General features: G+C 43.0%; 1 protein-coding gene across 11 annotated transcripts in view; it reads right to left on the reverse strand.

Moving 5' to 3' along the window:
• kcnc1a (potassium voltage-gated channel, Shaw-related subfamily, member 1a) overlaps positions 1–25,065 on the reverse strand; it is a 55,423-nt gene extending 30,358 nt beyond the window's left edge. For all 11 annotated transcript variants that reach the window (XM_036544127.1, XM_036544123.1, XM_036544132.1 and 8 more), the window contains exon 1: positions 23,290–25,065. In XM_036544127.1, the coding sequence (XP_036400020.1) occupies positions 23,290–23,859 (570 nt within the window). In that variant the 5' untranslated portion in view covers positions 23,860–25,065. The remainder of the gene's footprint in view (positions 1–23,289) is intronic.
• Between the last annotated feature and the right edge of the window lie 203 nt (positions 25,066–25,268).

Below are 25,268 nucleotides of genomic sequence, written 5' to 3' on the forward strand. Positions count from 1 at the left end.
TAAAATATAAAATCCTTATAGAGAATGAAAAAAAAAAAAACTGGCATAGCAATACTCCCACCTCCCCCCCCCCCCCCAATGTTCTCAGCTCAGGTACAAACTACTTTATAATAAGTCAGCGAGTAGCGATGACCCCAAGGGCGATGGAATACGGCCATCTCATTTGCATTGCATCTGAGAGCGCGGAGCAGTCTGCAGATATGTCAATCTGTAGCCTCGCAGTCGTATCCCGACCGCAACATGTGCGCCGGCTCGCTTGCCAGAACAGGAGAATGGGGCTGGGCTTTTTTGCATTCAGCATCAGAAAAAAAGTGAGGGGAAAAATAAACACGAACATAAACCAGTAGCAGGCGTTTGTCACTTCTCTCAGGAGGTGAGCTTCCCGCTGTGACTTGGAGCTGTGTTAGCCCCTTTGTAAAAGCACAAGATAAGGAAAAATTCCCTGTTTTATATTCCCAATCTAACATCAGGTGACTCTGGTCTCGTGGACTGATTCCACCTCAGCTGGGTGCTGGTTCACACTACATGTCCAGAGGCGTAGCATGCTCTTGTCCTCCAAACAATTATTATTTTTGTTGACAAAGCCAAAATGGAACAATATTGCTCTCTATTGGGACATTGGGAACTGTGTTGTGCTATGTTTTGAACAATTAGATAAATTGTTATCTACAGAAGGTTTTCTACCTAAACATCATTTCATGTCCCTCAATTTTGAAATTAACTTGGCTCTGTCAGTGCAACATTTTGAGATGTGGAAACTGTAATATCCCAGACTGAGATGGTGCCCTCATGATGTGGCTTCCACCACAGACTGATCCCCCCCTTCTCCCAACCATTTCTCATCAGACACTTGTATAGCCGAGCTGGTAATCTTCAGTGGAGGCCCAACAGCCTGCCAGCACTTTCCCCTGTGTGAACTGGACCATCCTCATGCAAGTTAATACTCTGTTAATACTCTAATGCTCTGATCACTTGCAAATCGCATAAGTCACTATCTCTGTCTTTATAATCATTCAGGATGGTTCACTTCCAGGACTCTCAACAATTGTAAGGCTTCCATACCCCCAAGGCCCGAGAGTGGAACCCCATGCAGCATGGCAAAGTCTTGCTGATTGCCTCTGAGCTTGGAGGAACCATTTCAACTGAGGGTCTACTGAAGAGAGCAGCACGGTGCCAACTGTCCCTGAGCCAGCTGGGACTCCCTGCACTGGGAAAGCCACTGTCATTAGCATCATTGGAGAATTGCAGTGTCCCCGTATTCTGAAATACTAATGACACTAATCAACTGGCTTCCATCGTCAGGTCAGCTGCAAGCACTCTTTATGAAACTCATCACAAAGCATCCAGACAGGAATTGGGGGTTTACCCATAGGAGGTGATAGGAATCTACTGAAGCAGGCTTGTGTGGTAGCAGGTGGTAATGGAGTGGGTTTTGAAACAAATGTTGAAAACCCAAACATGGAGGCTGACCTGCAGCTGAGGTGCTTTGGGTTAACACAGCCTCTGAAAGGAACCTCAGAGTGTTGATGGATGCATTGTGGGATGCCACATTTCTTCGCCGCGGCGGCACACATGCGTCCAGGAATGCATCTGATGGGTTTCAATGGCTTTCGCTGCTGTGAAAACCCACCACGGAATGGAGGAGGAACCAAAGGCACAGAATAATGCTCCGAGCTGTGGGGACAGGAGCCATGACAAACAGGCACTTCACTGAGGGTGGGAGAGCGAGCCACCAAGGGGAGCAGACACAGTGCAGCACCAAGCACCCATTTCAGTCATGAGAGCCGCTCCATGGCTCCTTCTAGAAGCTATATTCCTTCAATAATACACAGGTCTCGCCAAAGGCTCAGCAATTATGCAGATGGAGGAAAAAAAAAGGACGCCAAGAAAAAAAAAAAGGCAAGAATGGAGAATGTCCCATAACTGGTGTTTCTAAAAATAGAATCCCCCTCCTTTCAAACATCACCCTCTTTCTCTCTCTTCACCGCTCCCTCTCTTCCTCTTAAGCTGATGGAACTGGGAGATGAAAGCAAGTCACGTTCTCTTATGTAACACCTCTTGCTGCCTTTTCCCTCTCCCTCTCTCATTCGTTTTTCCTTTTTTTTTTTAGCTCTAACCAGATGATGCACACAGCTTGTGTTGGCAGCGAAGGTGCAGAAATACATGGTCCCATGGTGTAAGCGATTCCTTTAATATACTGACATTATTAAACAAAGAAATACCTATTCAAACAGGAAAAGTATGTCTTCCTTATTTTTATACACATGACACGGATTTGTATAAATAAACAGAGAAGGCTTTTCCTGGTTTACGTGTAGTGTATGAGATGGTTGTGAAGGGTTTATATTTTTAAATTGAGAGGAATAAAGCAAAGCAGATATGATAACCCCGAAGAGGCAGTTTATTTCCAGTCTCTGTGTGTGTATGTGTGTGTCTGTGTCTGTGTGTATGTATAAGAGAGAGACGCTATGTACGTGTGAGTATGTGTCCCTGTGTGCACACTTTTTACACATGGCTGGGCACGTACGTGAATGCTGCACGCGGTTCAGGTTCAAGGTCTGCAGAAGTTTGCATCAAAGTTGGCCGAGGCTGTGCCCTGGTGGGACCTCTGGGGGAATCTTACATGAGTGATGAGTGGGGGCCTACGAGACTTGAACTAATTAGGACCCGTAGGTCACAGGGAGGGAGAGGGTTCGCGGGGCGCTGAGGGGGGGGGGGGGGGGGGGGTGAGAGTGTGCCATGTCTATTTCAGTAGTTACATCCAGAGGGATCATTGCTGTGCTAGTTTAGAAGTCTCTTAACTCGTTTTACAGAGCTAGTTCTGCACATGCCCTTACAGACACATGTCAAGACACCGTGGCGAGGAATATTGGGTAATTGCCTGTGGATCCATTCAAGGAGAGAAGAACTAGGTGTCCCTGTATGCAAAAATGGAAACCTTTCCTACATTTCCAGGGTCTCACAAAAGCCAGCACATGAGAAATTTCAAAGTTTGGGCCTTTAGTGACATTGTTGGGCCAGTTTTGCCACAGATCCCTCTCCTCTGTTCACTTACGAGAGTAAACAACTCATAAAAACAGTGTAATTGAACCAGTCTCCAAAGGAGTTCTAATTGTTTCCTTGGAATGGCTGCATAATTCAGAATATGCCAACACTGGTTGGAACCAAGCCCTGTGACAACAATATATTAGAAGAAATCAGAAGGTCAGCTTGTGAAAAATTCTTCATCCCTTTTATGAATGCCACTGGACCAATTATACAAGAATGAAATGCAATGAAATCGATTGATAGGAAGCAAACTGCTTTAACCTTGATGGAGCACCATACTCTGAGAGAGGCTGGCCAAACAAACCTCTTGATTAGCCTAGTCATAATCAAGGCGTCTTATTCAGGTATAAAACCTGGGAATAAGGCAAAGCTAAAAACATTTTGTGTTCAAAAACCATGCGTATTGCCAAACTTCCCTAGTCCTGTTGAGGTGAGAAAATAAGGGATAAAGTCATTGTCTAGCAAATGGGTGTGTGTGTGTGTGTGCATTGTAAGGCAACCTGACAGTGGTAGAAGCAGAATACACCTCATTCACGTAAACAAAGGCATGTACACAGAAGAGAATGACCAGTTGAATATCTAGAAAGAAGAACACTACAGCATCTGAATATGTACCCCATTCCTTTCTTTCATGAACTGAGAAACCTGTACATTGCACAGAGACACCACACAGAGCTGACTTGGAATTATGGTATAATAGAGAGAATGAGATTGGGGGGGGGGGGGGGGGGGGGTGTTCCACAGAAGAAAAATAGTGGGAATGGCAAAAGGATGACAAAAATGAGAGAGATGATTTAAAATGGCTACAAAGAGGAAATGGACTTTTTCTCCCTAGTGCTCCCAGTCTAGGCTCTGTGGCTCTTTAAGCTTTTCCCCCTGGAGCATCATGGGAACAGAAAAGCACTGGCCTTCACGTTCCTGCTGCTTCATACACCTGCCAGCCCACATCTCCACAGACTGCGGGAATCAGCTTGAAACATCTGGTTGTCTGCCTCTCCTTATGTAAGTACACGCAGCTCACCAAATCAAAAAAGGACCAGGCCAACAAGGACACCGCATGGGCCCTGTCTGAGAGGCCATCCCCTCCCCTCTCCCTCCCCACCCCCTCCAGCCACTTAAGACATGTGGGAGGGGAAAGCAGCGGAAGACATGTGCCGGGACAGGGACACGATGCAACTCGGGGAGACAGGCAACGTTCTGCGTCCTCTGCTGAGCGAGAGACTCCAGATCGCTTGCCTCAAATCTTCATCTCTCCCCCGACACTGAGGCTGACGAGACAAAGAGAACACCAGGCTCTCTCTTCCGTCCCCCTCCTCCCTCACTCCATCACTGTCGTCCCACAGCAAATGATTCATTTCTATTCAATCTAATACACATACTTCCATTATGATGATGTTATTAGGAGTATAAGTGTGGAGTAATTGTGTGGGCACTAATTGGTAGACAGATGGTAGTGGGTTCAGTCACGAGAAGGACATTTGCTCTTACTCCTGTATGCTCTATTATGTACTGTAGCTTATTGTGTACAGTACTCTGTAAAGGATAGCAATGTTTCACCCTCCACCTCAGAGGAATGTTTAGTTGGTCTTGAATATTAGACAACTCACCATTGCTTCAAAAAAGCCGCTCTCTCTTGGGTTATGCATTTAGTTGAAGGATTCATGGGTTCGATGGCAATAAAGGCCACACTGGTTGCGATAGTGTTGTGAAACTGCAGGCGTTCCCCATTGAGGGTAATAAAGAAAGATGCATTCCATTATGGTCGCTGGATTATGGTCGCTGGTGTTTTCTGCACTGCGCAACTGTGACAATGCAGCTTTGTCCCTGATAGGATTGATTGGATTGCTTGGCTTGGCTTGATTTCTGTTTCCCCTTATGGATACTGTACATCCAAGGGCCTGACCTGACCCAAAGCTGCCTGTGTTTTGCAAAACACAACGGAACGATATGGGAGCACAATACAAAAATCACAGTTACTACACTATACACAAATCGTCACACACCAACTAGTTTTTGAGCGCTGTTACAGGGCTTTCACAGCCATTGGGGACGCATCCTGAACTTTTCAAGACAGAACATCTCATCCACACTAGCATTCACCCTAAGGCTCTCTCCACAGTATACAACTCAGTTTGACAACCATGTTCAAAAGAAGTTTTACAGAACATCGGCATGACTGGGATAAGGCATTTAGACGGCTGTTGTGTAACTGGGGGCGTGATTTCTGTTCTACAGCATCACATTAACAAACTACATTTAACATCTCGCCTAAAAGTATAATCAAAATCAAACATCACATTGCCATCTGCAGAGAAGAACTACCGGTATGGTTATGTGGTGCTCAGACCTCTCTCACATGTGACATCTGACTTGCCATGAAGCAGAGCTAAGACACAAGGTATGACATATTGGTTTCACTTCAGCTGAGGCTTTGACCCTTTGCTTCATAACTTTCATCTGCAAATCTTTTGAGACCTCCCTCCCATCGCTGTCTGGCATTTTCAGTGCTTGGTCCCTTAATAATAATGTAATAAGAATGGAAAAACATGTCACCACAGTTTATATGAAATTGCCAGTTGCTGTATGGTCTAAAATTCCTGCAGGAGCATGGGCTCTAAATGAAATATGGCATCAACGTAAAACTGCACATTCAGCAGTTGGAAAACCAGTGGTAAGTGCATGTTTACTATAGAGCCAGTCTTGATTTAGGTTTGAGTCAACATAAGTGGCTTTTAAATTTTGACAAGAGTTTAGAGCGCAGTCAATATTTGATGAGGTGTAGTGGTTGCAGGGTTAATGAGTTGTGGGACTGACATGAATGCTGATGGAAATGAACGTAATGACAGTAGGACTTGATTATGTATTCTTCTTTTATTCCTCTGCCCCTCTCCCCATTTTAACCCTATCCTTAGAACCAACCCTTGTTATTAAGCTAGCTTGATCATAGCATCTTTTTGCACTCATGTAGTGGAGCTACACAATTAGCACAATTAGCAGTCTTCCAACACATTTACCTGCAGCCAATGGCCATTTTCACACTACAAGTCCCACGGTGCACTACAGGAGAGCACCAACTGGAAGACAGACACATCTCTCACTGATGACAAGCGGTCAACTTGCAGACTCCTATAGAGCCCCATAACAGAGCAACCTACAGTGAATTCCTCCACTTACGTAAACACAGAATTCTGAAATGCATGTGTACGTTATAAAACGGAATGAAAGAAAATAGTGTGATACTTGAGTGACATTATATTCTGATAGAAATCACTCAACAGCAGGAAAGACATGGGTCCAAAACTGTAGGTTTTCTTGCAGAACACTTACATGGCAGGACCTGCTAAATTTATCATTGAAATAAGGTCAGTTCACAGCGAGCTTGTTAGCATAGTGCTCACAGAGAGAAGTGCCTCCACTGTGGCTCTCACAGTTTGCCTCAGGATCAGCAGTCCACCAGCCCACTGTAAACAGGAGCCCCGTGTGATTTGCTGTCCATTAAAGAATCATAAAGTGAATAATGACTCAGCCCCAGAGTGTTTGTGTAATCGCAGTCAATGGTAGCCTTAACAAGCCTGGCAGATCTAAGAAGATGCAACACACACCAGCATTGCGGTGTTTTTGCTCTGCTTCATCTCTCCAGCAAAATCAGAAGAGGGGCTTTCCGCTCTTTAAAGACAGCACTGCATTTTACAGAAACAACAGCTAATGTCACTGCAGCACTTTGATGCTATCATAATCCTTTGTGTGTTTACAGCTGCTTTGTGGCAGACGTTACACACTGAATCAGTGCGGTCCCTAATGCTCTTTTCTTGAGGTCTCCATTTTTTAGATTAACTAACCAGCCATAAAATATTCACCAGAGTGAAATATCTTAAGAACGTGTTCACTTCTCTTCACTCACATGAAGCCATTTCAGACGTTTGAGGTTGCTCTGTGTTATGCACCAAATATGTGCCATTGAGACATGGTTCGAGTGAATGAAAAGCTTCAGATCTAAACCTCTCTCCGAATTCGTATGACTAACGATGACGATGACTAGTTCCACACATGCGCCCACAGTGCTCAGGCTTAAATTCTAAGGCATGGAATGTGGGTTCACACACCTAACATTGCAACAGATGTATTCATAGAATCACCTACTGCTGGGTGTTGCAGCACTGTCACCACACACCAAAAGCAATACTGATAATGGAAAATACCAATGAACTGCAGTCAATGAATGTACACATGATATGTATGACGTTAAAAAAATTAAAAGCCATCCTGCAAATAATAATCTTCCATAACTATGCTGACATTTGGTTGTTCCTATGTGCTCCATGCTAAGTTAAATATTGTTAATTTACGTGATTGATTTTTTAATTATTTATTTGTGAAGCAGTTATGCTTACTCAGTGTAACTTACAGTGCTTTTGTATCAGTTACATGCAGCATCTGGATTTACTTAAGGCATTCTACCAGCTGTGAGCAGCACCTTTCTCAAGGGTAAGCTGTTAGTGTCCATGACACAGACTCAAGCCTGGCTGAGGTGTGCAGTCTACTGCCAAAATGAATACTACATTCTGCTGTAGTGTCCTCACATAATATTCATATCCCTGATTGAAAAGGAAAAAAATGATATTGGTATTAAAAAAGTTAACGCTGAAGAAATTTATTAGTAGCATGCATTATCATTGTTAAGGTCATACAGCTCCCTGAAGACTGCAGTCAAATGGTCATTAACCTCAAAAAGGTGAGAGGTGGCTATAAAAGAATTCACAAAAAGATGAATTCACCACTTTCCACTGTAGCATGGATTGTTAAAAAATGTAAGACTACTGGCAGGAAAACTTGTAAGGCTCGTCTGCCTGGAAAATGACACGAGTATCCTTCTGTCAGACAAGTGGTTGGGGAGGCAATGGGAAATCCAAAGACAACAGCTGGAAATCTTAAAGACAACTGGCACCTGCATGAATGTACCATTCACAGCTGCACTGCCATATAGCGAAGGTAATCCAAAGGAGATGACTTGAAATTGGCAAAACACATCTGAGTAACAATTTGAAACATGTTTTATGGTTAGGCTAAATGAAAATGGAGCTTTGTGGACATGCTTATCAGGGTCATGTTTGGCGTAAAATAGGTGAAACGTATGTTGAGGAAAATCCAATAACTTGGCAAATGGCATTGCATATATTCCGGCAGTGGGGCGGCAGTGTAGCATAGTGGTTAAGGAGCAGGACTCATAACCGAAAGGTACTTAACCCACAATTACCTCAGTAAATATCCAGCTGTATAAATGGATAACATTGTAAAGAACTGTAACCTATGTAAGTTGCTTTGGATAAAAGCGTCTGCTAAATGAATAAATGTAAATGTAAAATATATTCCAGTAGTAAAGCCAGCTACATTTCTGTGGTGCTCACTTTTCTGGAGAATACTCATAACCATTGGGCATTTAAATTCTCATCAGTCAAAACTAGAATATACAGAACTCACCAGAATTTAGCATCAAATGGCTAATCTGAAAAAAAGAAAAAGAAGAAAGAGAGCTGTAGGGACAACTGGAATATGATCTCAGCAAGGACAAGGACCACATCCTGTGAGAAGTTGTCATGTGCAGCAACAGCTAGATTTAATTATCAGACGAGCTGAGCTTTTAGTGAACATTTACAGCGTGTTTGTTTTTTTTTCTCCCTTTTTGCAGGCTCTAATTTTGTTTGACTTAGTGAGCTGAAGTTTCCTTGTGCCTGAGTGGCATCAATATTGAATTTTCTCAACAGTCCAAGTAAATGTACCAGATTTACACATACTTATTACACATAAATTCTTAAATGACCTTTTCAGTGTTGAAGCTGAAAATTAGTCTTGGGTGAAAAATGTCATCAGCAGAACTCGAGCTGATGTTAGATCCATAAGATGTTGTCACTGTTGTTCACCCTCTGTACTTTGAAGAGGGCATGTCTACTAAATAAGCACAGCTCAATTTGTACAATTATGTTTTTCACAAAATACTGAGTAATTAATTCAATAATTATGTGCTGTTTACAATAAACTGAAATGGAATTTGATTGTGCAGTGACACTTCCACACACAAAGGCATATGCATGTGATGATAATGCATAATTATGTAACATATAAAAGAAAACACTTTGCGCTGTGATATTATTGAATGTATTTCATGTTGTAGGGACACTGAAGAAAGTATTGCTCTACTTTAGGACAGTTGTGAACAAATGCCATCCATAAAGGAATGTGGAAGGTTTATTGGTAAGGAACACTCCAAGACTGCTCTACTCTCTCTAGCATTTCCTTGGCTATTGGAATAGAATCGATTGAATAAAATAAGGACACAGAATTCCATTAACTGAACCACGGAGGTCACTGCAAGCAGAATGTATCATGTAATATAAAGCTTTAACATTGCTTTCTACTCTACAAAGATTACTTTTCTCAAAAAAGTGAGAAACACTGAAAACTATTCTTCCATTTGGAAAATTTCTCAGTTCCTCAAACGCCTAATGTAAATCATTATTGATATTAAGAAGCTGCATTTTTAGAAACTCTCATCCAGATCACTCACCCCACACTTAGATGACAGCACCCCCCTGATCTTCCCGAGAAGCTGGCGTCTGAGTGGACAGTCATGTTGACTCATCTCCCACCCAGCTATCCAGTGTTAATGGTATTTACCCATTTCCTGTCCATCATCAATTCATTGAGCAGCTGACTCTCTCCAGACGCCGCTCCCCCGGCACACACCAGGCCAGCATTCCAGCAGCCGTGATTCATCCCTCTTCCTGTCACATCGGGAAAGAGCACACTATTCCTCCCTATTATCCCTGCTCCGTTGCAAGATCGAATTTCCATGCATTTCCTGGTAAGTTCAGCATCACATTGCCTAGGCCCCAACACCCAGAGTTCAGCCACCACCGGATAAATATTCCTAATGGAATGTGGGGGGAGGGGAGGGGGTTGTCCTGTAACAGTAAATTGCATGTTCTGTAGCAGACATTGCCATCCCATAATGAAAAGCATAAGAGACAGTGTGCAAGATCTATGGTGCAATTTTTAGCGCAATCCACATTCTCAACAGTTCTTTTAAACTACTCAGCAAATTAGTGAAGGCATTAAAAAAAATGGGACATCACCAAGAGACCAGATTACATGATTAAACTGTGAATGAAGTTGTGAGTATTCCTTTTCCTAAGCTAGTCCAGTGTCTGAACACAGCACATCAGCAGGAGTAAATTTTCCATCAAAATTCATGCTTCAGTATGCCACAAGTATGCATTCTCTGGTTGACTTTTCATGGCACATCAGAGTGAAATTTGACAGATAAATTTCAAATTAGACGTTGCAGGCACCCAAAAGACTGTCAAATCACAGGGCTGGTGATATTGAGCTATGGTCAGATCACCTGAGATTCTGAGATCGTCTGACCTCATTTTAAGAATTTGTGGAGAATTTTTTAACAAAGGATTTAAAAAAAAAAGGATTTTTTCTGTCAAAGTATTTAAAAAAAAACTTCATTTCTCAAATATACATCTTTCTTTTCTTACTTTTGTTTGTAATGTGTCCACACAAATGCCAGTTTTCAATTGATTTGTCTCTGTGGGCATTACAGATCTCCTGCATATGTCTGCCCTGAATTGCACTTCCAGTCTAATAGCCTTCCTCCCAGCCTCTTCATAACAGGGACTCAGATCTGTTACTGAAATCAATATCTCCCTGTAGTCCATGCTACTGCAGCCTGGGCCCCAATTCCCCTTTCTTGCTGATGGCTTCAGGAGGCTTAGCTGGCTCACAAATGTCTGGTAAAGACAGCCAGGAGAGGCTGGACTGAGCAACCATGAGCATTTAGGGGTGGGAACTGAATAGAGGGCAGTGAGAATGGCCCTTGTTCAGTATAAGATTGAATCACTGCAAGTCCATTTAAGAAATCCATCTCTAAGTTAATATAAATTTTGTTTTGGTTCTTAAAATTCGACAGAAATATTTCTATGAGGGTATTTACTGGAGCTATTAACATTAAGAACTTTATACCCCTGCGGTTTCCATTTTTAAAAAAGTGGCAGGACAAAGACAGGGATGCTTTGTGATTGATTATTTTGCACTCTTTCAGACCACCCAGGCCTACTAGCAACATGTAGATCTGTCCTCTCCTCTCATAAGTTAGACTGAGTCCTGCAGAACTACAATTTTCCATTCAGGGTTAAAACCCACAGTATTCCAGTTACAAACTCTAACCAAATATTTCAAACAACTCCACAGAGTGCAGTGCAAAGCTTGTAACAACCATTTTCATATAATGCTCGGCTAACTGTTCATGAATACCAACTTGCATTTATTGTTACATGATGATCATAAGGTTTTTTCTTGTGCAAAGCACATGCTATTGAAAAACAGCATACACCAAGAAGAATCTGTTGTCAGCATTGTAAATGGCAGAATTAATCAGACAAAGTGTTATACAATTTCATAGGATTCCTAGTATATCCCCTTGAAGATCACTAATCTATCCCAGCACAGTCATCTGTTAAGGTGTTCTGTTCCTGATTTTACAATAGTGAATATATTTTTACCTCTTTTTAGGACTAGCAAAAACACATCCATAACATTGTTCAATTACACAGGAAGGATTTCAAATGAAGTGTCTCACAATGATTTCCCCCAATATGTCTTTCACTCTCAGTTATATTGTTAAAAGACAATATGCATTGATGTATTGATTCTTGTCCAGTCCATGCTGTTTTGTTGCGCTGCAACATGGCTACAAGCGGAGATGGCTCTTGATTGATCAGCTGATAGGTGTTAATACCTACTCGACTTGGTGCTTGGGGATGTGCAGAAGTCACTGTCCTGATCTAAAAGCAACACATGGGAAGGCATTCTGAAACCATAAAAATAATGCCTGAGAATGTGTTGCAAGACAGTTCAATACATTTCGGAGTCAAAAGCCAAATCAGTTTGTCCTGGAAGACTGAGCATAACGTAAGAATAATTTGTTTTGTAGACCTGGTGGATGCTGCGAAGTTACCAACATTGGCTAAAAGGGAGGAAATAAATGTGGTCTTTCAAGCAGGAGAGGAGGCAGCGGAGGCGGTGCTGGGTGCTTCGTCAGAGATGATGACGATAAAACAGACGTCCTCCTCTCCCCCTCCTTCGTCTCTCCAGCCAATCCCATCCAGTCGCCTCTGTTACATCTGGCCCACTTTCACCATTCATTATGCCCATTTTTCTTTGCCTGAGATACTGTATTTATATAGGATAACTCCACTGAGGCCAGCCCTGTTTTTTTAAGGGATGCCCTTATCCAGCTCATTAGGGAACCACAGGAAGGCTGTCTGCTTTTTTATGTTTTGGGGGTGGGGTGGGGGTACTCCATGTCCCCATAAACTTTCAGTGAGTTTTTCCTCTGAGGTTAAAGCTGTACTTTGTGACATCAGAATAGTGGCCATTCCATAAAAGTGGAAATGGGAATGAATCTATGCACAGAGATGCATATGCGCGTGTGTGTGTGTGTGTGTGTGTGTGTGTGTGTGTGTGCACGCGCGTGTGTGTGTGTGTGTGTGTGTGTAGATATGTGAGAGAAAGCGATAGAGAGAGACAGAGAGAGAGAGAGAGGGAGAGAAAGAGACCAGTTTATGAGTTTGCACATGTTCATGCCTCTGTGTACAAGAACAGCTGAGGTGTAACACATGTGAGTGTCCTAAGCATATTCTGTTCCAGTATAGCACCATTTTTAAACCACTCCTCCAGAGCCAGCATCTGCCCTGTCCCTCTTCCCAGCTGCAGGCAGACAGTATGAAGCGCGCCACATTTCCAGCCCTGCTGAATTGAGATCACTTCTCAGAAAGTAGAGCAGGTTATCTGTCTTGCCCACTCTGCTGTAATCAAACACCTTCCATCTCCCCAGCAGGTCTCCATTAATTACCGAGGTCTGAGCTAATTCTGTGTTCTACACCGCCACTGCATCCTAATTAATGCTAATTGCTCTGGGGTCCCATGGGCGAAAGTACCCGCTTCATTCAGGGTTACGCCATGACTAACTCACTGGGCTTAGTCACTTTTTGACCCGCTATCTAGACAACACTGGGGGATTCTTTTTTTCCTTTAAGCACTACAAAGTGCAATTACTATGTGAAAGGGGGTGAAAGGCAGGGTTAACTAACATCCCTCCTTGAAAGTCTTGCTGGCTATTGGCTGAAGCACCCATACTTGGGAGCTCTGTAGTGGCTCTATACACAGTACAGCACATCCCCATGTGGGCTCAAGAGCCCCTGACAGGTCCCTTACTCTGCGGCTGCTAACAAACTTAGTGCTTTGCGAAAGTCGGCCTTGTCTACCTGCACAGACTTCCAGAGAGCTGAAACAAAGCAGTCTCTGAAGCAAGTGGAGTGGTTCAAGACCCCACAGCTCTCTCTTGCATCCCATTACAGGTAATGGTACCATCCCTTGAAAATGACTATTTTCTTCTCTTTGAATCTATTAAAAATATGAAATACACAGGCACCAATTGTTTTTGTAATAATACTAACTAGCTACTCAGATGTTAGCGAGGTTAGCTAGCTGGATGTATATTGTTTGAAGTCAGAATTTAGCTCACTTGCTGTACTGCATAATGCTGTTTCAGTTTGTCAAAAGTGACATTGAGTGAATAGTTATGAGAAAAAGGCAATGAAGTAACTAGCAGCTAACCTGCAAGCCAACAGTTTTGAATATAGACACTACTTATCAGGTATTATTTCTTGATAATTCTCACTTATTTCCATAACTTCAGAAATTTTTCTATCAAAAAATCAGTGGGTCTTTTTTACCTCTTAAAATACTTTTTTCAAACAGATACAGTGAAACTCTACAGCAAATCAACAGCTCTGATTAATCAGACAGAGCAGACAGTGGAAAAAATACAAAAATGGCTATCATATTATGGTGCTAATAGGTATTCTTCACTCCTTATGGCCTTGTCTGATTTTGTGTGATGTGGGTGTCATACCAGCGGTCAACAGAGGCCATAGATTGTTGATTTTGTGTGTGTGTGTATATATTCAGGTATGTGTGTGTGTGTGTGTGTGGCAATGTGTGGAAACTGTCTAAAGACCTGGTCCATCTGAGGTTGCCCACTCCGCAGCGGTACATGGCTCTGCTCCTATTGGCATAGAGCCCCGGTTTGTGTGCACAATTGGCATTCTGTACTGCTGGGCTGTAACTCCTGGCCCGTTTTCCACTAAGAATTACGTCAAATGAATGTGTGCTTGAACAAATGTGCCAAATTAAAAATGCATGTGGACATCAATTTGGGATATTTTAATTGAAGATTAGAATAGTAAGTGTGAATACTATTGATCTGCATCAAGAGGAGGGGTTATGCTTGCGACAGAGATGCTGAACAGGAAGCACTGCTGACAGTGCTATGTGCAGACCCATATTACGATAATTTCTGAGCAGACATTTTTCACTGTATCAAGGAACTTTTCTTGAAAAAGTACAAAAACAGAGGTATTCCCTCAGCGCAGCCTCTTTGAGCTGTTTCTCTTGCAACTGTGGTTTCCATTAAAAGCATTACTGCAATTCTGAGCTGATATTCCAGCAATTTTGTTGATTTATGTAAAAAAAGGAGATTGCAGACCTTGTCCTCAGCATCCTCAAATGAATCTGCTGACAAATTTGCTATGATGGCAAGACTAGTCTAGACAGAGAGGAAAGAGAGAGACAGCGAGAGCTTGCAGGAACACCACAGAGGCAGAGCGAGACTCGGAGACCTGATGACAGACACAGCCCCGAGGGTTATACAGATACGGAGAGAAAAGGAAGAAAACAGCCAGACAAGGGTCGCATCCTTTAAAGGGGAGGTCAAGCGATATGGGAGTGGCCCCTTGGCGTAAAGTCTAGCCAAGTCAAGCTGATCAGAGGGATGAAAAGAGAGGTTGGAATGGCAATAAATGGTGTTGAATTGAAAGACCGCGAGGGGCTTGCTCATCATTTTTCTGCCCTTATACTCCATTAGCAGCCATGGTAGCTCCTCCCACCCTACCCTGCCCCCGCTTCTCCAGACCACAGCAACTTCCTCCATATGACCTCTCTTCAGATGCGGCCCCGTCCTGAAAGGCCAGCTGGTGCCTCCTCATGTCCTCTTTCCTCCCTCTCCTCCCTCCTCTACCACAGTCCATATTGTGAAATGCGGGAAGCCATTATGTGTCCTTCCAACACTTCAATTATTGACTCCGAAATGTGCGTGCAGTCGACAGCCATGAAACCGTAAACTGTACAGAGTGTGGACGGGCACTCACTGCACAGAACCAGGAAATGGGCATCCTAATTCCGCTAATCTTGCAAGCAAGCGTTATTGCTTCCACAGTTCCGCTGGTTCGAGTAAACAAATCTTCCCCCGCCGCTAGTGTTTGGAGGGGAACTTTAGCAGCCATCCAGAGCGCTGACTGCATTCCCTGCAAAACATCCTTATATAGACTGCTGTGGGCTGAGGTCCAGTCTGCCTGTCCTCCAGTTATCCCTGATGGGGTTCAGCAGGCTGGTAGATCGGAGCCATGTCCATGCCAGCTAACGATCCCTAAAATAAGGTCACTGTTGGCCAGTTTTGACCACCGTCTGCACTTTTTGCATACTTTGAAAGTAGCATGGATTTAGGCTGAAATTCTAAGATACCTCAGCATCCGAGGTCCTAAAGTTGAGCTGGCAGCTCACCGACTCCTCACTTTCAGCTGACAAGGCCCTTTGTAAAAAGTCAAATAAGAGCTTTGTAATGAAAGATTTGCTATTTCAACAGTTATGCTCCACAGCTGTGAGGGCAATTCTGGCACTTTAAGCAACAGATTCAAAGTACTTCCAATAATTATTATAACATGATCCCTACTCTCCAAATTCTTTGATATATTAATACCCACTGATGAAAGTAACAAATTAAAAAATAACTGAGCAAAGATTTACCCAGTTCAATTTAATTTGAATAAAGGTAAATAAATAAAGGTAAAAGGTAAAGGCATCTAGCTACCTATTGTCCTCATTCTAAATTTCTTACACGTTTTGAGGATATACATTATCTGCATTGAAAACTTAATAAGAAAAAGCATGATAAGAGAGGTCTGTAGGAAATAAATCAGGTGGGTTTGGGACATGAGAGACTTATATAACCCAACAGTGTTTATAAGATCTGAGCGTTTTTGCAGGACAGAGCGTAACCCCATTCATGCCATTGAAACCTTATGGCTCATATACTGTTCCTTTCTCATGTTTATAGTTCTGACAATAAACATTTCGGTGAAAGGCAACCATTTTGCGCCTTGCAAACATCTGCACTTGTCTGTCTTGTACGCTAATATCTAAATACCCAACATTTTAGCAATGCTGTGAGCATCTCAGTGGAAATTTTAAGGGTAGCATGTACAAAGAGGGCAAAGATCTTTTAGTGGTGTTGTGTCTGGGAGAGACGCCACAGCTCCCATACTGATGCATAAGGTTCTGTGGTTCAGCTTTGTTAGTTACACAGCTGCAGCATCCCTCACAATGGTCGATATCGCTCTGCTTAGGTCACATGACCTGCTGACTCCTGACCTTTGACCCCTGACAGAGATGCAGCTGCGTGGGACGCAGTTCCACAAATGAACCCCCCCCCCCTTCACCACAGTCCACCATCTCGATGCTCGCAGGTGCCGCTGACATCGATCTCACGCTTCAAGTGCGCTCCCGTGGCCACCCGCCAGCGCCTTGTCACTCAAAGCGACCCTTGCTCGGCAAACCCGTCCCCTCGGCAACAACAAAGTCGCCATGGCGACCGGCATGCGCGAGTCTCCGGATCTCGGGGAGTGCAATGCTTTGATTGCGATGTGCGATATCAAACTCTGAGTCACCAGAGCAGCAGACATGCAAACTGCAGCCTCGCCATCTCCTGCAACAGAGCACACACACACAATGAAGGTCTGAGCCCTGGAAACCTCTTCTGTCTCACTGCCCACTTGTTTCTTCATTTAATCACTTAATTTTATCCATTTGACTCAGGATACTGACTACTGCTCCTGTGAGTGTAGGAGCAATTCACTTGCAACCAGATTCTGAGAGTGAAAGCTATATATAAGTTCTGAAGATCTGAAATAGATAACTGTAGGTAGATACACACACATACAGTATACACACACAAACACACACAAATCAAAAGGCTGAACTGTGGTGGAGAGAGGACTCATATCATGACTGAGGACTGCAGTTTGTAGTTTCCATTTTTATTTTCTTGTAGTTTTGATTATGACAAGAACACAGATCAGACATGCAGAATGATGACCTTGCTGAAAACCAAGAATTCCAACTTATGACATGGACTACTCTTTTCCTGCTCACCAGTTTGGGATCAGTAGGGGCTAATATCCCAGATCTACCCACCGAATACAGACATGGAACACATGAGCATCTTGCATCTCACTTACAATGAGGTTTTCATGGCCTCTGTCTGATTGATCACTGTTTGAAATTTATTTCAGTTCATCTCCTAGTTCCAAAAGAGGCTCTTTGACAATTGGGCTGGTTTTAGGGTTTTAAATAAAGTTTTAAAGATTCAGGAAAGGTCTTAAGAAAGTGCCTTTGCAATTATCCTTTACCCAGCATGTTAGTATCGTGGTAGCCTCATATAAACCTTTTGCTTCACTGAGCCCAAGCCAAAGGTAATTCTTGCTCAACCCATCAACTTATTTTATGTAACCTTTTATGTAACAATTTTATGTAAACAAATTCAAGTTCTTTCACAAGAAACAAAATTTGAAATTAAGAAGACTGTAATTTAACCTCTTATTCCATTGGAATGTGTGTTTGAAACAAATTTGTGGCAACCTGCTTTGTGAAATTCAATTCTGGTTGTTTTAGTAATGTATTGATTGGCTGATTTACTGAAACTCTGCACATTTTTGCAGGCAGGGTCATGTGATCTACAAGGTTGTGTCACAGCCATTCCCAGAAACCACTGGGATTATGTGCTGCTGTGCTTCTGTGTGTTTTTGCTCTTATGACTGCAACAGTACCCATGTAGATTGGACATTTGGCTGCTGGCTGTGTTTGAGGAAGCACAGGAGATGGAGTGGTGAGGGAGTTAATGTCATCATGGCCCCATTGCTTAGCATGTTCTAGCTAATGCAGGGCCTCTTAAGTGAGGCAGATGAGGTAAAAATGAACAGGAAGATGGGAAAAGCAAGCTGGCTCACCAACATGGAGTAAGCCCTGGGTATCAGTGACCTCACTTTCCTCCTCTCAGAGCAACTCACATTGCTTTATTGTTTCACTAGGCTCCAACGGTACCATTCTAACTGGGAATTTTAACCCCTGAATTCTGATCAAGTGCAAGGCCCAAACCATTGTTCAGCATCTGTGTCCCAACCAAACCCTTGCTCCTTGTCTTATTGGGCTCCCACACCCGATTCCCCTTTAGGTGAAAGGAGCATGTGGATGCACAGCCTAGCCCCAGCTGAACGCTGCCATCCCTGGTTATCTGTGTCTGGGTATTAAATGCCTTGCTGCTTTACTCCAATGGCCCTGCCTCATTACTTGCTCTGGCATACTGGCTACTGGAGCTGCTACGGCCCCTGGGATGGGGGTGTGGGCTGGAGCCTTGCCGATCTGTTTCAATGCCTTTTCTATGAATGAATAAGTAATGCTCTTATAAATCAAACCATACATAAAATATCAATGCCTTTCCTGCAAGGGGGGAAATAGAGTGCTCCATTTAAATAAATGGCCTCTTCCCCGCAATAGGATGGTAAGTAAATAATCAGACTGTGTGAAACACAGAAGAATCTATACTGATTGGCTGAGGTGATTGATCGGTTCAGACTTTCATTCATTTGGCCTCTTTATTGCGTACTATAATGTTTGCTAAAAGATACACTGCTGTGGTTTCTATCCAACACAAACAATTACCAGTGCTGGATTGTATAGATATTTGGTCTCTCCCCCCCTCAACCAGATTTCAAGTAATCATGCTTTGCCTTCTATTCTCTAGCACAACGGATGAAAATCAAACAAATGGGCCACCTCTTGATGTCCCTGTGCATATGTGAGGTAAAGAGTTCAAAGATTTGGATTTTAGTAGCTTCCACTAATTACCTAAGGTGATTCAGCTGGGTACATTCCAATCAATTAATTAATTTACAAATCAATTAAATTAAGCTCACCTGTATTCAATTTAACAATGAAATCATGCACTACTCCAAGACAGTCAATTTGCGTGTCCAACAAATTCGAGATCCACAACAGCATTGATTTAAAGAAATTAACATGATATCCTTGTAAAAAAAATGCTTTTCAACAGAAAATCAACACCAGCCACTAATGTTTCAAACATTACTACAAAAAAAGCAAATGCAAGTCCATTTTCTAACAGTGAAGGGATATTTCTTAACAGACAGTGCATTAATTAGTTCTGGTTTAGCTCTGAAATGGTTGCCATGGAAAATTATTCCCAAGACCCACTGAAAATGGAGGGAAAAAAACAGCACCGAACAGGCCAAGGACAAGAACATACCAGATGTTACTATAAACCAAGCACACTTCACAGCTCACTCATCACTGCGTGACAATTGTGTTGTCGACACATTTTATTAAAGCTCAATTGCTGACAACATGAGGAGTCACATGTGATAATTTATTGTGAACATCCGGGAGTGCTCAAGTAAGTTTTCTGCAGTATAGTACATAGACCCTTATTATTTTAAACCTTAATATGACTACTTTCACACCTGTCCAACTTACCTTTCCATGTTTAAAAAGCATGCTAAGGGGTTTATAATGGTTAATAATGTATGTAATCATCTGCCTTGGCCCTCATGCACCAGTGACAGCTCCACACTCATGTTGTCATACCCAGTTCACCTTTTTGCTGACAAATATACTATGCATATGAAATTAGCCCAAAATGTCTACATATGCCATTGTGACACCACATGTGACACATGGGAGAAAGTGCAACCTTACAATTGTGCATGGATAATACTTTTTATGGCATTGAAATACTTAAGTATTACACTGTTTGTGACATATAATTATTAAACAATCACATCCATGGCACTCTATCAGCGCTTACGAACCAGCACTATATGTACCACTATCATTTCACCTCCAGCATAAGGGATTGTTGTACTATGAATGAGCAACACTCCACTTTTCCTGCTGAGGAAATCTAATGAATCACCAGACATTTAGTAATAACAAAAACACAGTCCAGTTTAATTCATTGCTCCTGGGTAGTAATCTACAAGCAGTGCAGTTTTAAAACCCGAAACCCAAATCGCCCAATACATAAACAGAATACATAATACTGGAAGATTGATCCTCCCCTATTTCAGTATAAGAAATGATCAGCTACATGACAGTTTGTTCAATGTCACGCAGGGCCTTTGGATTTCTTGTATCCAGGTGACTTTAATTGTCTTAAAAGTCATTCATTTAATGATGAACACACTAGCATTTTTCATTATTCTCACAAACGGACCATAATACCAGCTTCTCTAGATGTTGCAGAACTTTCACCAACAACGTTTTATTGACCCAATGCTCCCCCTCCTCTAAATCTTGATAGAAGTATGTATGGTTTAATTTCATTTATGGTCTGGATTAGGAAAAAGTTAAACTCCTTCTAATTCTACGGTAAGGAAGTGATCACTATTTCTGCATGTTGCAGTGGACTGTGAGGTGGACCGTTTTTTCACATGGTCCAGAGAGAGCCACGTCCCCACCTGAAACATTAGCATCACCAACATTTATCTGGTCTTCTTCTGCAATCCTTCCCAAACATTGACAGGGTCCACAGACATTTACCCTCCTTGCTGTTCCTACAAGACACTGACGTTGTGGCTATGTTGATATGCCATCCTATCAGGAGTCTCATGGTCAGTCATGCCAAAGGTTTGTCAATGGGGTGACAAAGAAAACCTTATTTACCTAATGTACATGTACAATTAGAGGGGTTGATAGTATGCATACACTGTCACATTTCTATTTAAGATACCCTTTTCCTTGGTAACTACAGTAAAGGCATCTGTGTGTCCAAGATCAAGATGCCCTGGCTGCTTGTACTGAAATTTCAAGGAAAATTTACTCTCTGCAGTCTGTAATGGTTTGAACAAATTGCCCCGAGACAGCTAGTTGGGGCATATTGCTATAACAGAACAAAGTTTTGGTGTGTTCGGATGGGTGTGTATGTGTGTGTGTGTGTGTGTGTACGCGCACACATGCGTGTTTATATACAAAAAGGCTTATACAGGATTGACCTACAATGTAAGCATCTTTCTGTGACTCAAGGGAACTTTAAAATATAGGCCCTAATTATTTTGTGGATCCCATTAGCATATTCCCTCTCTTAATTTTCTGTCAGTTTGCATCTGTCCCTCCCTCAGGCTTCCATAATTTTGTGACCTTCTTGCTTGAAAGGCCCCTTTGACCTTTTAAACCTCAAGCTTATCCATTCTTCTTCATAATTGTTTATTCAGAGCCATCAAGAAGACAATCACATTGCTTGGCAGAAAGCAGCAAAAAATAAAACATAAATTGTTAACCATGATAAAAGTCAAAGGTGGGGAATGCTTTCCTCAGAAATAACGAACAATTTTACAAAAATATTACATGGAAATGCATCTCAGTTATTTTTGTGGCACAGATCTGATGAAGTGTTCCCCTACACTTAATCAGGAATATGAAGCATCTACTAAATGATGAAAAATATTTGACATTTCCAGAAATTGTAATTGTGATAAAAGTGAAATTTTGTGTAAACGTTAAATTTTGAATAAATACATGCTAAAATAAATGTACTTTGACGCATCTGGCAGCCCATAGCTGGAGAGTGCGCTTACCAGAAATTGTGTTTTGAGGGCCAACCTACAACCTACTCCCTACTCGTAAAAACCCATTGCACTGAATGGGGAAACGATGGAAAACCTTTGAAATAATGTATGTTATCACGATGTTAGACTATATATCGTATGTTCTTTGTGATTCTTGGCACCTGTCGAAATAATAATACTGTAATGAAATGTAATAGTGTCTGCAGCTTCTGCTTTATACACGTTATACACTTCCTATTATTATTATTATTATTATTATTATTATATAATGCCAAAGGTGATATGACAACTGCGCTTACAATCAAAATATCAAAGCAGTGCGTGTGTTGTCAAAAGTGAGTTTACTGTCTCCTTGGGTGTCATATCTCAAAGCAGGACAGGAATATAAATAATGGAAGCCTTTAGCCTAGTGATGAATTCTCTGTAATCTTCTCCCCGTGAGATTAATTTGTGTGTGAGCTCTCCCGCGGTTGCGGAGCAGGGCGCCTGCATGTAACACAGCGCACCAGGATGAAAAAAAAGACCGTTGATCAATGAAACAAGGCGCCCAGACAGAATGCACATGTGCTCTCCGGATAAACACGAATTATTGCCTGCGTTCTGCTGCACGGCTACGCCGTGGCTCCAAATACATGGCACTGCGCTCAGACCTGCTTCTAAAATTTGGTCACCATGTTTAAAACGCAGTGTGGCCACTTGTGTGATAAGCTCCGACGTCAGCGTCATTACTCCTTCTGATTGAACCTGCTGACGAGACGCGGTTTAGCAGGCTTGTAGCAATCAACCAAGAACAGATTTTCATGCAGACAACACAGCCATTACCATGTGTAATAGCATGACCGTAAGAGGTACATTCTGCAGTGGCTTTCCACTGAATCAAACATAACAGTGCGTCGAAACGGAAAAGACGGACACCACGGTTTCTCCATTTTAGCTTCGATCTGCAGTGAACTAGCTGAAATGAGAAATTGTGAGTATGAAGTTGATCTGTTCAATATCACTTCAAGGTTAGAGTCTGAAAAGCCAAGCTTGCGCAGTGTAACAGGTTTTTTCTCTCTCTCCCTCCCTCTCTCATTTTGTGTCACACACACATACGCAAACGCACACTCTCACACACATGTACACACAATAAACTGCGATTCACTAGAAAAACGTATGATACGTGCGCTATTTCAACATATTCCAGTTACACTTCAGCTGCCCGACCACGAATACCAATGTGAAATCAACAGGCTAGACGATAGCTCTACAATCACAGTTCACCTTAAAACAATCAGGTATGCTCTGCAATTTATAGAGACCCTTTAAAGTTGCAAGATGTCCCTCTAGATGCCATCGACTCCACTCAGTGCACACCTGATAGATGATGAAAAAGAAACAGAAACAATGATGCATTTAAGGACATTAAAGACTTCTTACTCACTCTTGCATATTTAGAAGAATAAGGATCTTCAAAGAGTGCCCAAACACGCTTTTGCCAGCGCCGCCACAGTCCCGCAGATTTGGCATCCGGGGAGTCCCCCAGTGCCAATCTTTTAGTCATTTCCAGCTCCTCGTCGCCGTCTCCCGAGTCCCCCATGCCGTCCCCATCAGCTTCCTCGTTGCCTATGTCGAGGGCTCCTCCGCCGAAGCTATCCAGGGCCTCTTCAGCCTCTCGGTGTTGCCGATAGGTCATCCAACAGCATGGCTCCACGTCTGTCTCGTCGATGCCCCAGAACGCCAACTCTTCCTCGTACAAGGGCCCGCAAACATCTGCAGGACAGTGCAACTTGCCAGTCCTGTAGTAGTTGAGGATGTGCGCAAACACGCCAGGGTGCCGGTCAAAGAAGAATTCGTCGATCTTTGGATCGTAGTCGAAGTGGCTGTGCGCATCTGGTTCAGCGAGCCAGGCTAACCGGGTGCCCGGCAGCGTGCGCAGGGTGCTGCGGTAAGTCTGGTGTCTGGTCCCTCCCACGTTTATTACAATGCGATCGTTCTCGTCGCCTTGGCCCATCGCGTCCCTTAGGCATGTCTCGAATAAGTTACAGGCATTACAACGCTAACCGTACACGGGGCAACGCGGTGGGACCCGGATGACATGTGCGAGAGGGGAAGGGGAAAGGAGAAGGGAAGGGACAGGAATGATGAGCAAAGATGGAAAGCCAAATAAAAGGTGCGTTATTGATAAGAAATGAAAGTAGGGGAGAAAGATATGCGGTTCCAGTAATAAAAAGACAAAAACGCAACAGCTAATATAGTGAAGTAATCAGTGCCTCGACGGCGGTTTTAAGCGGCTGTCAAAGAAAGCGATTACCAGCCTGTAGCTACCCCCAGAAGCACAATGATGAAAAATTGCAATATCCAAAATGTTTACATTCAACATCACAGTACAAACAATAAAACGTCAAAAAACGGCCATTATTCCAAAAGGAGAGAAGAAAAATTCAAATGCTCGATTCCTAAAACTGAAACCCAAGACCCAGATCCGTCGATTTCAATTGGTAAATTATTCTCGGCGCCTGATGACATTCAGCGCAAGGTGACGGCAGTGGTGCTGAACGGACAGCGCCAGTCGCTTTAAGCGCAGCTTCGCGCCCTCATCCAGACCCACCTCTTCCTTTTGCAATTCGTTCCTTCTTCTCTCTGTTCTGAAGCAAGAGACTTACATTCCGTTTTCTCCTCCACGTCTTCTGCTACCGGAGTCAGCCACGACTACAGGGACATCTTTAGCGCGGATCCATGCCGATTTATTTATTTATTTACAGACCGATCGATACTCCTCTCAATCCTCTGTTGTGGTGCTCAGGACCAGCGATCCGTAGGAAGTTGTACTACTACACATCGTTTGCGTTGATACGCGCCTCGTTGTGTTTTCCCTTTGACATTATGCTCAAAAGATGATGCAGCAGCAGGGAGAGGAGGGGGTCCTTTATTTACGAATTCCTCACCCCCAACTCACAAAACCATGTATGTATTTTAAACCGCGCCCTGTCCTCTTGCTTTAACAAGACGCACCATGGTCAGGCGGAGATAAAGACCATTGCTCGTGTTGCAATGGGGGTATCAGAAGGTTCGTGATTTTTTTTTTTTTTTTGTTTCCACGGAGGCGATCTGCTTGCTTTGAGTCTGCCCCTCCCTCTCTCCGCTCTTGTGGCTCGCTGCGAGGCGCCGTGAGCAGGAGCCGCTCGAAGCTTGACAGTCCTGCAGAGGCGCAACGCTACCTCCAGACTTTCCCACCGACGCGCACGCGTACTAGCTCAGTGGGTCGAGGAGGAATTGTTTTAGCCAGGAGCTTTTGAGACTGGGAAGTCTTAGCGTCGTTAATAACACAGAGTTCCCAACTCTGAAATTGCGTGACCTAAAACATATCTCAGACAAAACACAGTTGCATCGCACAGGTGAGTGCCGTGCCTCACCGACCAC

The sequence above is a fragment of the Megalops cyprinoides genome, chromosome 13 (assembly GCF_013368585.1).
Source record: "Megalops cyprinoides isolate fMegCyp1 chromosome 13, fMegCyp1.pri, whole genome shotgun sequence".
Taxonomy (NCBI): Eukaryota; Metazoa; Chordata; class Actinopteri; order Elopiformes; family Megalopidae; genus Megalops; species Megalops cyprinoides.